At 41.3% G+C, this 15,394-nt stretch overlaps 1 protein-coding gene across 3 annotated transcripts in view; it reads right to left on the bottom strand.

The window, feature by feature from the left end:
• The window catches only part of EXOC6B (exocyst complex component 6B), a 584,426-nt gene extending 573,426 nt beyond the window's left edge, over positions 1 to 11,000 (bottom strand). For all 3 annotated transcript variants that reach the window (XM_037048101.1, XM_037048102.1, XM_037048103.1), the window contains exon 1: positions 10,791 to 11,000. In XM_037048101.1, coding sequence (XP_036903996.1) covers positions 10,791 to 10,903 — 113 coding nt within the window. In that variant the 5' untranslated portion in view covers positions 10,904 to 11,000. The remainder of the gene's footprint in view (positions 1 to 10,790) is intronic.
• Between the last annotated feature and the right edge of the window lie 4,394 nt (positions 11,001 to 15,394).

Below are 15,394 nucleotides of genomic sequence, written 5' to 3'. Positions count from 1 at the left end.
TAAAATATTTGATCTGAAGACAACAAACTCTTGAAATTCAGAATCAGCGTAAGTGCCAAATGCTACACTTCCATTTAATTTCTCTCTGTAACTATTATTTTTTCTGTGATTTGAATCTAATTAATCACATAACACATCAGAATAACCTTCCAAAGGAAGAGCTTCAAAGAAAACTTTTTATTCAGCTCAAATAAAATTAGACAGAGAGCCCACTGCTGATTGAACCTAATCAGCACTGTCTTATCAGCTACAGAGGGTTTTTTGCAGCTTTTCATTTTTTTCAATTTGCTTGACAACTCAATAAAGTTATTAAAACAAAACCCAAAGCCCTGGCTGGTGTAGCTCAGTGGATTGAGCGCGGGCCTGCAAACCAGAGGATCACGGTTCGATTCCCAGTCAGGGCACATGCCTGGGTTGCAGGCCAGTTCCCAGCAGGGGATGCATGAGAGACACCATACAATGATATTTCTCTCCCTCTCTCCTTCCCTTCTCCTCTAAAGATAAATGAATAAAATCTTTTTAAAAACCCTAACTTATCTTCATCAAACCACAAAAAAATCTCATTCTCCCAATCCATATAGTAATAAAACATTTAACACTACCCACCCCCTTCTCCCAAATGTACAATTTTAACTTTTTGCCAATTCTAAGCTTTATTTATACAACATACACTTAGATTGTAACATTCTAATCACTAGATTGATCACACTTAAATTTGCAGACCTTTGACACACTGCAAAAGGATGACAGGGTTTAGGGGTCACACATATGCTTTGGGTTGACAAAAAGAAGGAAGGACTATAAAGTTATAGGTAATTCTAATATGTTCACATTCTTAAGATTTTCAGCAGTGTTATTTTTTAAGCCTAGTCATATTTTAAGACAGTTAATTCACAAGTCAGTTAATGAACCCAGATAATTAACAGTTCATAATACATTCAACACATACTTATTGAGCACCCACTATATGCCAGGCACTCTTTAGGTTCTCAAAATACAGCAGCGAACAAAAGAAACAAAATCCCTCCTCTCCCGGACTACACGATCCAGTGGAGGATATAATCGAAAATCACTTATGTCAGGCAGTAGTGAGTGCTATGAAGACAAATAAAGTTCTTCTTTATTTCCTATTCCAGTAAATGGTACCACCACTTACTCAGTTACTTAGTCTAAGACCCTTAGAATCATCCTTAACTTCCTTCATTCTTTTTTTTCCAAAGATTTTATTTATTTATCTTTAGAGGGGAAGGGAAGAAGAGAGGGAGAGAAATATCAATGTATGGTTGCCTCTTGTGGGTCCCCTGCCGGGAACCGGGAACTGGCCTGCAACCCAGGCATGTGCCCTGACTGGGAATCGAACCGTGATTGTGTGGTTCGCAGGCCCTAGCTTAATCCACTGAGCTACACCAGCCAGGGCCTTCATTCTTTAATACCCATAAATTATCCATCTTTTGCCTCTATTTTCAAAATATATTCTAAATCTAACTATTTCTCATCATCTTCTCCTCCACACCTTATTGCCACAATTATCTTCTTGCATCTTATTACTTGCAAATATCCCTTGGACAATTTCCCTGTTTCTTCTCTTACTGTCCCCACACAGCAGCCAGATTGTTTCTTGTTTCATATAACTTAGAGCATGGCCCCTTTGTGCTCAAAGCTCTCCTGTGCATTCCCATAACAGCTGGAGGAAAATCAGCCTGTTCTTAGTCAACATGACCTGGACCCTGACTACTCTCCTTCCATCGCCTCCCACCTTCATGCTTCTCCCAGGGACCTTGACACTGTGCCCTCAGTCTGAGATTGCCCCTAGAACCACATGGTTTGTTCTTTCACTGTCTTCAAACCTCTGCCAGAACTTTTTCTAACCACCTAATCAAAGCAATATGTAATGCTAATCACTAATAGCATTACTCCACATCTGTTTATTCTGTGAGTGTGCCACTAGAACACAAGGTCCATAAGGACAATATTTGTATGTTTTGTTTCTTGCTGTATCCCAGAGCCTGGAAGAGTATCTAATACATAGAAGTTGCTCAATAAGCCCTGGCTGGTGTAGCTCAGTGGATTGAGTGCGGGCCTGCGAACCAGATGATTGCAGTTCCATTCCCAGTCAGGGCACATGCCTGGGTTGCAGGCCAGTTCCCAGCAGGGAATGCATGAGAGTCAACCATACACTGGTATTTCTCTCCCTCTCTCCTTCCCCTCTTCTCTAAAGATAAAGAAATAAAATCTTTAAAAAAAAAGAAGTTGCTCAATAAGTATTTGTTGAATGAATGACTAAATTAACTCATGAATGAAAAAACATAATGAATGAATAAAGCCACTAAATGATACAGCTGGCTTTATCCTGGCTACATAATTCAGTGGGTTAGAGCATCATCACTGATATGCCAAGGTTGCAGGTTCATTCCATGGTCAGGGCACACACAAGAAGCAACCAATTAATGCAAGTAATAAGTGAAATGACAAAAAGATGCTTGTTTCTCTCTCTCTCAAGTCAATAAATAAAAAGGTTTTAATGATATAGCTATAAAATATATAACAAACTATGAAACTGTATATAACATGCTAACTAAAAAAGGTAAGACATAAAATGATAATACTCTACTAATACCTAATGTAATAAAATGCATATGAAAAAAGTTAAAAAGAAATATACAAACCTATGAGTTGTAAAAGGATGGTAGGATTAAGTTTATTGCTGTCTGTCTCTTAACCTTTTTCAAAGTCATTATCTCACATTTATAATTAAAACACAAGACTATGATTCTTAAAAGGTAATACTACTAAAAAAAACTAGTACTCAGCAATGAGAGGTCATTTCTTTCCCCTCAATGATTGCGTGAAGAATACCAGACTCACCTGAGGGGCTTTACAAATTTGCTTCTGATCCTCCATTCTCCACTCTGTCTCAAAATAAGCACTCCCAGGGTCTCATTACTGTTGATTATTACATCCCTCATATATGAGAGTACAGGCAAAAAAAAAAAAAAGGCCAAGGACCACTAAACTACCATAACTCCAAAAACAGAAATACGTAAGGTCACAAAGCAAACAAAAGGCGGAAGAGGACTCATAATACCCAAGTGACTACTACCTAACAGGTAGTGTGAAGAATGCAAAACTCCTTTTTTTAAAATAACTGTTCCAACAATATAAATGGCATCATCCCCATCTTATAAATGAGGAAAAAATTGCCCACTGAGGTGGTAAGTTGCTTATAAAAATAATTAATCGATTAAAGAAGTCCAAGCATGGACCAATAGTGAGAAAGTACAGCTTTGTAAAAACAAAATACATAAGGCAAAGGTCTGGAAGGAAATGCATCAAAACAAGAGCAGCTGTGTTATAAGATTATAAGAAATTTTTTAGCAGTTTCCAAAATTGTATAAGGTTGACATAATGTTTTCACAGCACAAATAACTAACCAGATAAGATTGTATTGTCAATATACTTTATGTTAATCTTAAGACTGGGTAGTATGACACAAACCAATTCCATAGGTCCCTAAAGTAAACAATCAGTCCCTAAAGTAAACGCTTCACTAAGATCAAACAGCAATCGCATCATTCTCATTATAACAGAGGACCTCAGAATGGAAGGCAGCAATTGCGCTAGAGAAAACCATTAGCTGAAAACATTAGAGCAAAATTCTTCCTGGATGAGAACACTCAAGGGGAGTCAGGCTGAAGAGCAAAGTCAAATAAACACAATGACTGGGTCTTGACTATTAGATTTCTACCACAAATAAGAAATAAAAATAACAAGGTAAAAAGGTCAGGATAAATCAACCAGGAATATATCTGATTAGGAAAGAGGGCACTCGCCCTGACTGGTGTGGTGTCTCAGTGGTTTGGGCATCGTCCGGCAAACCAAAGCTCTCCGGATTCAATCCTGGGTCAGAGAATATGCCCAGATTGCAGGCCGTGTCCCCAGTTGGGGACACTGTGACAGGCAACCAATGGGTGTTGCTCTCACACAATTCAGTGTTTCTCTTCCTCCCTTTCTCCCTCCCTTCCCCTCTCTGTAAAAATGAATAACTAAAATCTTCAAAATCATGAAAGAGGGCACTCAGCAAATGGTGCTACAACAAGTGGATAGCAACGGAACGGCAACAGGATAGTAAAGGAATGAAACTGGACACTCTTCTACTAGACACAAAAGTTAACTCAAAATGGGTCACAGACCTTAATGTAAGAGACAGAATTATAAAACTCTTAGAAAAAAACAGATGAGTAAATCTTCATGGTCTTGGGTTAAGTGAAGGCTTCCTAGATAAACCAAAAGTACGAGCAAAAAAATTAAAAATAGATAAACTGAACTACATCAAAATTAAAAATGTTTGTGCAAAAAATGATACCATCAAGAAAGAAAAAAGAAAGGGGACTTCCAGTCAGATGGCAGCACAGGTAAACATGGCTCATCTCCTCTCACAACCACATCAAAATTACAACAAATCTACAGAACCACCATCACTCAGAATTGTCAGAAACCAGGTTGAATGCAAGTCCAACAACTATGGAATTAAAGTAACCACATCCATCCAGACTGCGGGAGGGGTGCAGACATGTAATAGGCTGGTCGCACAACCACATGTGGTGGCTAAAACTTTGGGAGGGATATCTCAGGAGCAAGGAGTCCCAGCCCCACACAAGGCTTCCCAGCCCAGGGTTCCAGTGGCAGAAAAAAGTCCCCATAACTTCTGGCTGCAAAAACCAGCAGGGATTGAAACAGTGGAATTAACTTCTGGAGTCCAAGCAGTTCCCCTTAAAGAACCGACACACGGACTTACTCAGACTCACTCCCTCTGAGCTCCAGCACCAGGGTAGCAGCTTGAAAGGCACCAGTGGCACAGAGGGAAAAACTGAAGTGTCTGGAACAAGGCAAGAGCTGGGGGACAGCTTTCTCCCAGACAGAAAGGCAGGCAGAAGCCATTTTTCCTTTTCTAAATGCCCCACCCCCAAAGCCACAGAGCCGACAGGCAGGTTCTGTATCTGAGACTGCACCAACCTGGTTAAAACTGCCTACCCCACCCAACTTATGGGTCCACACAAGCTGTTAACAGTGGCTTTTTCATACAAAATGCTGGTCTTATCTCATGTTTCACAACTTCCTCAATTCTCCCAAACAAGCAACAGCAGGCCTCAGTAAATCCCAGGCCCAATACCTCTTGGCAAGTGGCCCCAGGCCTGACATTAGCAGCAAACAGCCTAGATTCATAGTTTGGCCACATCTGGGAATCTCCAAGCCCAGAACAAGTAGCAGCCATCTGCAGATGGCTTGGTGGCTCATGCAGGGTGGTCCCAGGCAAACACAGGTAGGGACTGAGCGTGGCCTGCACCACCCAGGAAGCCCCAGAGCATGTGCATCCAGTGGACAGCTACAGACCATGTCAGAGGACCACCACCCTGCCCCTGCACAGCTGATCCTCCATAGAGGGTGCAAGTTGGTGGTCAGTGGTCACAGACAGTCCTTGCAGCTGACTGGCCTGGCTAAATCCCTCCCACTGACCTGCCAATGACAATCAAGGCTCAACTACAAGAGAAGAATGTACTCAGACCACATGAAGGGTGCACCTTGAGTACCCAGCTTGGGAGATAGAGGAGTCTGTCCCCACAGGACACCTACCACATTAGGCCATGTTATCAAGACAGAGTCAAAGCAGCCTTACCTAATACATAGAAACAAACACAGGGAGGCTGCCAAAATGCGAAGACAAAGAAACATGGCCCAAATGAAAGAAGAGGTCAAAACTCCAGAAAAAGAGCTAAATGAAATGGAGATAAGCAATCTATCAGATGCGGCGTTCAAAACACTGGTTATAAGGATGCTCAAGGAACTTAGTGAGGACCTCAACAACCGGATGAAAAAGATCAAGTCAAAAACAAAGGATACACTAATTGAAACAAAGAACAATGTATGGAAAAACAACAATAGAGTGAACAAAGCCAAGAATCAAATCAATGATTTGGAACATAAGGAAGCAAAAAACAATGAAGAAGAAGAAAAGGAGAAGAAAGAATCTAAAAAAAAACCGAGGGTAGAGTAATGAGCCTGTAGAACAATTTCAAGGGTTCCAACATTTGCATGCCAGGGGTACCAGAAGTAGAAGACAAAGAGCAAGAAACTGGAAATCTATTTGAAAAAAGAATGAAAGAAAACTTCCCTAATTTGGTGAAGGAATTAGACACGCAAGTCCAGGAAGCACAAGAGTCCCAAACAAGATGCGAATCTCACAAGAAATGAGCCAAAGAGGCCCATTCTAAGACACATCATAATTAATATGCCAAAGATTAAAGATAAGGAGAGAATCTTAAAAACAGCAAGAGAAAAGCAATCAGTTACCTACAGAGGAGTTCCCATGAGACTGTCAGCTGATTTTTCAAAAGAAACTTTGCAGGCTAGAAGAGATTAGCAAGAAATACTGAAAGTCATGAAAATCAGGGACCAACAAAATTGCTCTACCCAACAAAGCTATCATGTTCAATCAAAGGGCATATTAAAAATTAAAATAAAAGAAAAAATAAAAAAGAAAGAAAAGAGACAGCACATACAATAGAAAAAAGTATTTGCAAATTGCATATCTGGTAAGAGACTGACCATATAAAGAACACTTATAACTCAACAATTAAAAGACAAATAACCCAATCAAAAACTGAGCCAAGGATCTGAATACACATTTCTCCAAAGATAAATAACAAATAATCACATGAAAAGTTTAGCCATTAGGGAAATGCACAACAAAGCTATAGTGAGATACAATACCACATCTATAATGGCTAAAATAAAAAAGACAATAGTAGCTGCTGACAATGATATGAAGAAACTGGAACCCTCATATATTGCTGGTTGGCAGGTAAAATGATACAGACATTTTGAAAAACAGTTTGACAATTTCCCAAAGTGTTAAACACAGAGTTACCCATTAATCTAGAAATTCCACTCCTAGGTATATATGCCAGAAAAATGAAAACATATACCCACCAAAAAACTAGTACACAAATTATTCATAGCATTGTTCATAACAGTCCCAACATGGAAATGACCCAAATGTCCATCACCTGATGAATAAATGTGTGATATCCACACAATGGAATACTTATTCAGCAATGAAAAGAAATGAAGTATTGATACAATCTACCACACAGATGAACCCTGAAAACATTACACTTGGTCACAAAGAAAAATAAACTGTATGATTCCATTTACACAAAAGTCCAGAATATGCAAACCCATAAATACAGCAAGAACAGTGATTGCCTGGGGAGGAAGGGGAGACGGAATGAAAAGTGATGGCTAACAGGTATAGGGTTTCTTTTTGGAGGGATGGAACTGCTCCAGAATCAGATTATGGTGATTTTTGCACAACTGTGAGTACACTAAACACCACTGAATTGTGCACTTTAAATGGGTGAACTATATAGTATATGAATTGTATCCCAATAAATCTATTTTAAAAGATATGGTATTTCAATGTTAAATTAAACAGTTTATATGATAATGAAAGGAAACGAGACTTTGGGTGATAAGCACACAATATAGTACAGATATCAAATTATAATGTTGTACATCTGAAATTTATAGAGTGTTATTAACCAATGTTCCTTCAACAAATTTAAGTTTAAAAAGAAAATCTGAAACAGTAATTAAAAATGAATGTTAACTGCTGTTATCTAGAGAGAAACTGAGGAAATGACCTACTGAAATAAGCAACATGAGAGAAAACTAAAAATACAGAGATGGAATTTGAAAACTGAAATAGGGAGGTATTGTGCGTCGGTGATTTGCAATCAATATTTTAGCATTAGTGCTACAAACTGGAATCAATATTAATACTTTAAAAACAAGACAGCCCCAACATCTTATGGGCCTCTTTCCTCATCTGCAAAAATCAAGACTTGCAACTAACAAAATAATTTTTAAGACAGAGAAGAAAGAAATGGCTGCTTTCCCAAAAGATTTTGCTAGGCAACAGCCTCTATGTGCGAGATACGCCTGGACCTTTCAGAACCACAGTGAAAAAGGAGAGGCACTCCCTTACGATGTATGGGAGCTGACTCACACTGCATGATTGTTTGAGATTAAAATAAGGGCAGTTATATAATGACAAAGTCAAGCCACTGTGGCTCCTCAGCAAAAAAGAATAAGACTAGAAGAACAATTTGTTATACCGGGAAAGAAAGTAAGTGATGATTTACAAGTAGTAGTTGGCAAAGGAAAGAGTCTTGTTAGGCAAAAGTAGCCAGGTGGATTTTTGTGAAGAGCAAAAATTCGGGGGATGGACATACTAATCTTATATCTGCCATCAATTTGCTGTTACTCTCTGTTCTCTCATTCCTCTTCCATTACAAAACCTAACTCAGGAACAGCTAAGAATTGGGTGCCTTAAAAAAATGCTACTTTCAAAAGATGAAATAAAGAGGGAAGACTATGAAGGGAAGTAGAGGAGTTTGAGATTTACAGTGAAGGGTCAAGTTAGGGAAGAGAACCTACTGCTTTCATCAAACCTGGTTAATGGTTGTGATGGAAAAACAGGACATTATGATGATGGAAGTGCATCTGGGGCAAAGCATGGGATCTGAAACATCAAGTCCGTGCATGCTGCTGTCTGAATGGGATTTAAAAACGGTGAGATCATCAGCGATGGTTATGGGCAGGGACAGGCTACACTAAAGACAAAGACAGTGGGTACCACTTGCATTTTAGAATGTTCAAGTGATTGGATCTTGGGTCTGACAGTAGGTTTAGGGTTCTCTGCAAAAGACGCAGGGAGTCTGGAAAAGCAACTAGAACTGATAGGATGCACAGAGGTTCTCAAACCTCGTCCCCCCCTTTTTTTACTATGTCCATTTAGGGCAAAAGATCTCTCAATTAAACTACCCCCATAAACCCCGACTTTCCAGTGAGAAAAGAACTCAGTAGAACTCAGTGAAAGAAGCAAATTTTAGGAAGAATGAGTAACTTGTATTTGAACCATCACGCACATGTTCTTATATTAAGATACTTGAAAATTATAAGCCAAAATTCAGTTGATAAAAACAGGCATTACTATTTGGTGGAGGGTTAACATAACAAATCAACAAACTAAACTCGACAGCACGGAATTAAAGCCATTTATTCTATAAGCCAAGAACTACAGCAATGGGAAACCACAACCAACTCAAGGCATTGACGGTGTCTGAGGAAGAATTCCTCCTAAAAACTCTGGTAATCCTAACTGCTCCAGTGCAGACTTTGCCTGCCTGCCAATTGCAGTTTGGCAGCCAAATTTCTTAGTAGAATACTGAAACAGCATGCTCAGTAACCCTAATAACATCTTGTTTTATGAGAACTAAATATTAATAACCATTAATAATACACTCATAATACTAGTAAGTAGCCTTTGGTTTTTCTAAAGGATAATGAATGAGGATCCTTTACTCTAAAGAGCTCAAGTCAAGGGATAAAGAGAGGACCATTATGGTCACGATCATAACTCACTAGCAAACTACTAGGCAGTGTCATGTTCAAGGGTATATAGCTCATTGTGCTAACAATGTGCTCTGGAGAAGGAAGCTGTGCAGGTGGAGATGTAAAGTCTCCAGCTTGTCCCACCTTCAAACACTATTTCATGAGGAACTCTCCCCAAAAAAGCAAAGCAGTGAGTAATACTGTAACTCTTCTTTGAAGGGAGAAGCAGTAACCCAAGACTGTGTACTGTGGGTAAGACAATTATCCATCTGTTGACAAGGAGATCAGAGGGTACCAGAGGAAGGAGGAAGATGAGTTACTTCTAAGGCTCTAGTAAACTGAGGGAAAAGGGAAAGGTAGCTCGGAATCGGGCTCTGTGAGTAATTAACAAAGCCAGGTGGATGGTAATCCCAATCGAGGCGGAACAGCTGCAGTGCAGGACACGGACTCCGGATTCAGACTGCCTGAGTAGGAACCTCAACTCCCCGACTTTATTGTCTCAGTAACCTCGGGCAAGTCACTTAACCTCTTTGTGCCTTGTCTGTAAAATGAAGGTAACAATAGTACCTAACAGGATTGTTTGTGTTTTGAATAAGTTACATTTGTAAACTGCTTGATACAATGTCTTTCACTATGCTGTAAATGATACCTAAGTTTTGTTAAGTAAATTGAAGAGGGTGGGGGTTTCTTTTGACATCTCCAAATAAACGGAGGTGTCGGGGCAAAGCAACGGTAGCGGGGCTGAGAGGGGCAACCTGCTCTGGGCAGTGACAGCACCAGAAAGCTGCAGCTTTGGGAGAGGTCGTCCTACTGACAGAGTTCCGGCAGCACCCGGTCCCAGGAGAGGGGCACGGGTTGAGGGAAACTTCCTTCCAGGCCCAGGATTTCCAGGAACTCATTTCTGAGAAGTGGCTGTGATTTTAAGGAGGCAAGGGTTCAATTTCCGAGCAACAGATCACGGGGGGAAATTCTGTGCCGTCTGAAGAGCAGGGCTTAGGTTTGGGGCAGGACGCGGCTGGAGTCGGAGGGAGAGAAGGGTGATGTCCTCGGGGAAAGATCTGATAAAAGCCACCGTCGGTCCGGCTCGCTCGCAGGGAGGAGCGCGGCAGGGGCTGCCTCCAAGGGGACCGGGCTGTGGAGGACGGAGACCGGGAAAGGACCCCACGGCGGGGCTGCGAGGGTGACCCGCCTCGCCGAGGGTGGAGGTCGCTCTCCCGGGTCTCCCAGGGAGCGGCCCGCGCTGGCCCTGCGGGTAGCCGGCCGGACGCGCAGCCCGAGGGAGTGGGCCCCCAGTCCGGCTGGTGCCCGCCCGCGGGTAGCCCCGGCCCCCGGGATACCTGAGCGTGGGCCCGATGCAGGCCGTGTCGGTGCTCTCGATCTCCCGCAGGATCCGCTCGTGCTCCGCCGCAGTCTCCAGGCTCTCTGCCTCCGCCATCTTACCCCGCTCCATGGACCGGGGCGCCCGGCAGCCGGTCCCCCTCCTTCGGCGGCTCCGCTCACCTCGCGTTTCACTCCCACCCCGGGTTCCAGAGCCTCCCCAACCCGCAGCCTCCAGCCGCCCGCAGGACGCCCCCTCCCCCGGCCTTGCCACGCCCCCTTGCGTCGCCGCGCCCGCCGACGTTCCCTGCAACCGCGTCTGGGATTCGTAGTTCCCTGGGAGATGTCAGGAAGGATTCTGCTTGTATATTCATCAAATCCACAAGTAAGTGTGGAAAGCCGCCCTTCAAGCCAGGAACAAGTAACGACTGCCTATGCCACGGTGATCTAGTCAAGCAGTGGCCCTAATCCCACAAATTCTTTCTTAAGATCCTTGCCACAAAGCTCAAATGCTTTTCAGGTTCGAATAATAAGGAAAGACTAAGTAGGTTTCTGTGGTTGGGAATGCGGAGAGAGAAAGCTAAAGAAACTCAAACGAAGAGATAAGGCAGAAGAATGTGGCTGTAAGCCAGTTCAGAGAATCAAGCTCAGAGACTACTTGTGGGTGCAAAGCATTCATAGACTGGGTCATGAGGTTTAAAAGGTGTGCCTGGAAGGTATGACGAGATCTCAGAAAGCTAGCAAGAAATTTATTTGCACTATGTAGAGAAGTAGCAGTAAGAGGTGGTGCTTGGAGAGAAATGCTGGGCTGAGAAATTGTACTTTATTCTAATGGCTCCACTGAGCCAGTGACCGACTGTATCAGAAGCACCTAGAAACTTTTTTAATACAGACTACAGGTCCTCCTGCATCCGGACATTCTGGTCCACACACCGGCATTTCATAAACTCCCCAGATTAGAATTTAAAAATCACACTTACTGATCAGTGCTTGAATTTTTACAAAATAAATGGCAATGGCAAAATAAATGGCAAAATAAATGGCAATTTTTTACAAAATAAATGGCCAAAATAAATGGCAATTTTTACAAAATAAATTTTTACAAAATAAATAAATAAATGAAGTTTCTTAAGAAGAGTGACACAATCAGAACTTTGGCATTAAGTAATTTGATCAAAAGCAAGTGTGCAAGGCAGACAGAAATAGAAAATTTGCAGACAGGGAAACGCTATAGAAAATTTTAAGGCCTAGGCCCTGGCTGGTGTAGCTCAGTGGATTGAGCGCGGGCCTGCGAACCACACAATCATGGTTCGATTCCCAGTCAGGGCACATGCCTGGGTTGCAGGCCAGTTCCCAGCAGGGGACACGCGGGAGGCAACCACACATTGATGTTTCTCTCCTTCTCTCCTTCCCTTCCTCTCTAAAAATAAATAAATAAAATCTTTTAAAAAAAGAAAATTTTAAGGCCTAAACCAGGGAAGTGGCAATAAAAATAAAAAGGAAGGGACCAATAGGAAATACATTTAAAAGCCAAATTGGCATGATTTATTAGATATGGGGAAGAAGGACTTGTGGGTATTATTACTCCAAGGTTTGGAGCAGAGTAAGTAGGAGAATTGTGTTGCCATCAACAATGAAAAATAAAAGTCATGTAAGAACTAAACTAGAAGTTGAAGCTAAGTAATTTGTACTAGAGCCATACCATGGATCACTATGCAACTGTTGAAGAGAACGAGAAAAGACTATAATCAGATAGGAAACTCTCTTCAAATTATACTATTAAGTGAAAAAGCAAGGCATGAAATAGTATGTACAGTATGTTTTCATTAAATTTTTTAACATTATTATGGTTCAAGTACAGTTTTCTGCCTTCCCCCATCATTCGTTTTATTAAAAGATTATTTATATGCCTATATACACATAAAAGATTACATAGGATATTTATGAAAGGATCCCCCAGCGACTGTTCACAGTAGAGGCAGCCAGGAGAGGGATTGGAAGCAAGGGGCCTGAAGTAGGAGGAAGGTAATTTTAAATCATGTGTGTACTTTTGGAATTCTTTCCCTTGTGCATGTATTACTTTCTCAATAAAAATAGTCGGTATTAAATAAAAATTAATTTTAGAAATAAACCAATAGCGAGGAGAATGAATGGGTTACAAGTCCTGGTTTGCCGGGAAGTAAGCAAGTTGCTCAGCCTGTCTGTGTCTAGACAATCCCTGGCTCTCCCCATTTTATTTCATTACTCATGTTTAAACAATTCCACATGGATGTGGGAGGGGCACAGAGAGCATGGCGCCTTTCCTATGTCTGAAGATCTTTTTAAATACATAGCAGAGTCTCTTCAGGTACCCATTTTAGCATCTTACTCATCAAAAAACTTCTTGTCCATCTCAGGAAGCAGACTAGTGTAGAGACTAGCTACGTGTAGAAGTGGTTAAACTAGCTTCTGCTACTTTCAGCAGTTTTTGTGTTTTGTTTGTGTGTTTTTTAGGCCCCAGAGGCCAGAGATCTCACATCTCACCACCAAATGTGTGTGAGTTGGAAATGACTCCAGTAGGGAAGTTCCAGGGAAGATGGCCTGCCCTCTAAACATGGAGGGTGTAAGGTCAATGTGGAACAGTCAAAAAAGGCACTAGCCCAAGAGTCAGGAGCCTGTGATTTATTTCCAGTATGAGTAATTAAAATGTTGAGCACTTTCTGTGTGCCAGGCACAGACACAAAGAAAGCACTTTACATGTATCATTAAATCCTTACAACAATCCTTCACAGTAGATAATATGTATTTCATTTTAGAAATGAAATCATGGAGAGAATTGGTAATACCTCACGTCTCACAGCTAGTAAATGATGAAGCTGATATTCAAATCGGGGTCCATCTGGTCCAAAGGCCCATTGTCTGCTCATTGGGCTATACTGTCCCACCCACACCCTCCCTTGCCTATTTACTGTGTTAGTTAAGCTCATCATTCTACCGTTGGCAGAAGGAATGCTAGCTACTATGCACTGCGAGTACTCCCATGAGCCATTACTTTGACTAAACTTTCTCTAATTCTTCAGCTTCCTTCCACATCTTGATCATCGCACACCTACCCTGCCCATTTCTCCCCCTTCTACTGTAATGGAGAAAGAAAACCGTGACCATGACAACTGGCATCATGGCACATTAGTGTTGCTCAGTATCCTTTGGGCTCTGAGAGTGGCTGACCCATTCATTCTCTGACTGCTATTCCTGCTCACAGCACCCACTTAAAGCCCTTTGCTCTCTACTGATGATCCCTGCCCTGCTCCCATCCTTCTCACTGCTAGAAGATACCTTTGCATTAGAAGGACCACCATCTATTGTTAAAACCCTACCTTCCCTCCCCTTCACCGTCTTTTCATCCAACTCTTCTTCATCTCCTCTGTAAGACGGATGGGGATCCCTGTCACTTTCCAAAGTCAACCTCTCCCCTGGGAAAATTTCCCACAGTTATCTTTCTTCCCTCTTACAGTCCTAGTCTTTCCTTCTTTACTTTATCTTGGTCAGTAAAAAATGGCCAACAGGCACATAAAAAAGATGTTAAATATAACTAATCATCAAGAAAATGCAAATCAAAACCACTGTGAGATAAGATTTCATACCTGTGAAAATGTCTATCAATAAAAAGACAAATCATGAGTCTTGTCAAAGATAAAAGAATTGGCAAGGATGTGGAGAAAAGGGAACCCTAGTGCATGGTTTGTGGAATAATAAATTGGTGCGGCCACTATGGAAAACAGTGTAGAGATTTCTCAAAAAAATTAAAAACAGAACTACCATATAATGTAGCAATCCCACCTCTGGGTGTTTATCCAAAGGAAATGAAAACAGGGTCTCAAGGAGATCATCTGCACCCCCTCATTCACTGCAGCCTTGCTCATGGTAGCCAAGATGGGGAAGCAACCTGAGCTCTAACAATAGATGGATGGATAGAGAAGGTGTGAGACAAGTAGGTAGGTAGGCACATAGAGAGATAGATGATAGATGCATACATAAATACATACATCTATACATACATACATACATACATACATACCATTCAGCCAGGAAGAAGAAGGAAATCCTGTCATTTGCAACAACAGGATTAAACTTGAGGGCACTATGCTAAGTGAAATAAGTCAGACAGAGAATGACATAACACACGATATCACTTCTCGTGGAATCTAAAAAGGCCAAACTCACAAAAACGGTAGAGTTACCAGGGGATTGTGGGACAGGAGAAATGGGGAGATGTGGGTCAAAGGGCACAAACTCCCAGTTGTGAGTAAGTTCTGGGGATGTACAGCATGGTAGTCTTAACTAATCATACTGTACTATATTCTTGGAAGTTGCTAAAAGAGAGTAGATCTCAGGTGTTCTCTCCACAAAGAAATAATAAATACATGATGTAATGTAATTGTTTTGTAATATATAAATGAACCAGATCTTCAGTTTGTATACCTTAAACTTATGCAATGTTATACGTCAATTATGTCTCAATAAAGCTCAGAAAATATTAAAAAAATTTTTAAAAAGCTCTCCCCCCATTTTGATTCTCTGAGTTTTGCCAGTTTCTTTAATTCCCGTCATTACTTGGAAATGCATTTTATGCTCACTTTTTCTC

This window comes from Sturnira hondurensis, unplaced genomic scaffold (assembly GCF_014824575.4).
Source record: "Sturnira hondurensis isolate 20B ecotype Veracruz unplaced genomic scaffold, ASM1482457v3 Scaffold0006413, whole genome shotgun sequence".
NCBI lineage: Eukaryota > Metazoa > Chordata > Mammalia > Chiroptera > Phyllostomidae > Sturnira > Sturnira hondurensis.
The sequence above is the reverse complement of the archived record's forward strand: the minus strand, read 5'-3'. Positions and strand labels throughout refer to the sequence as shown.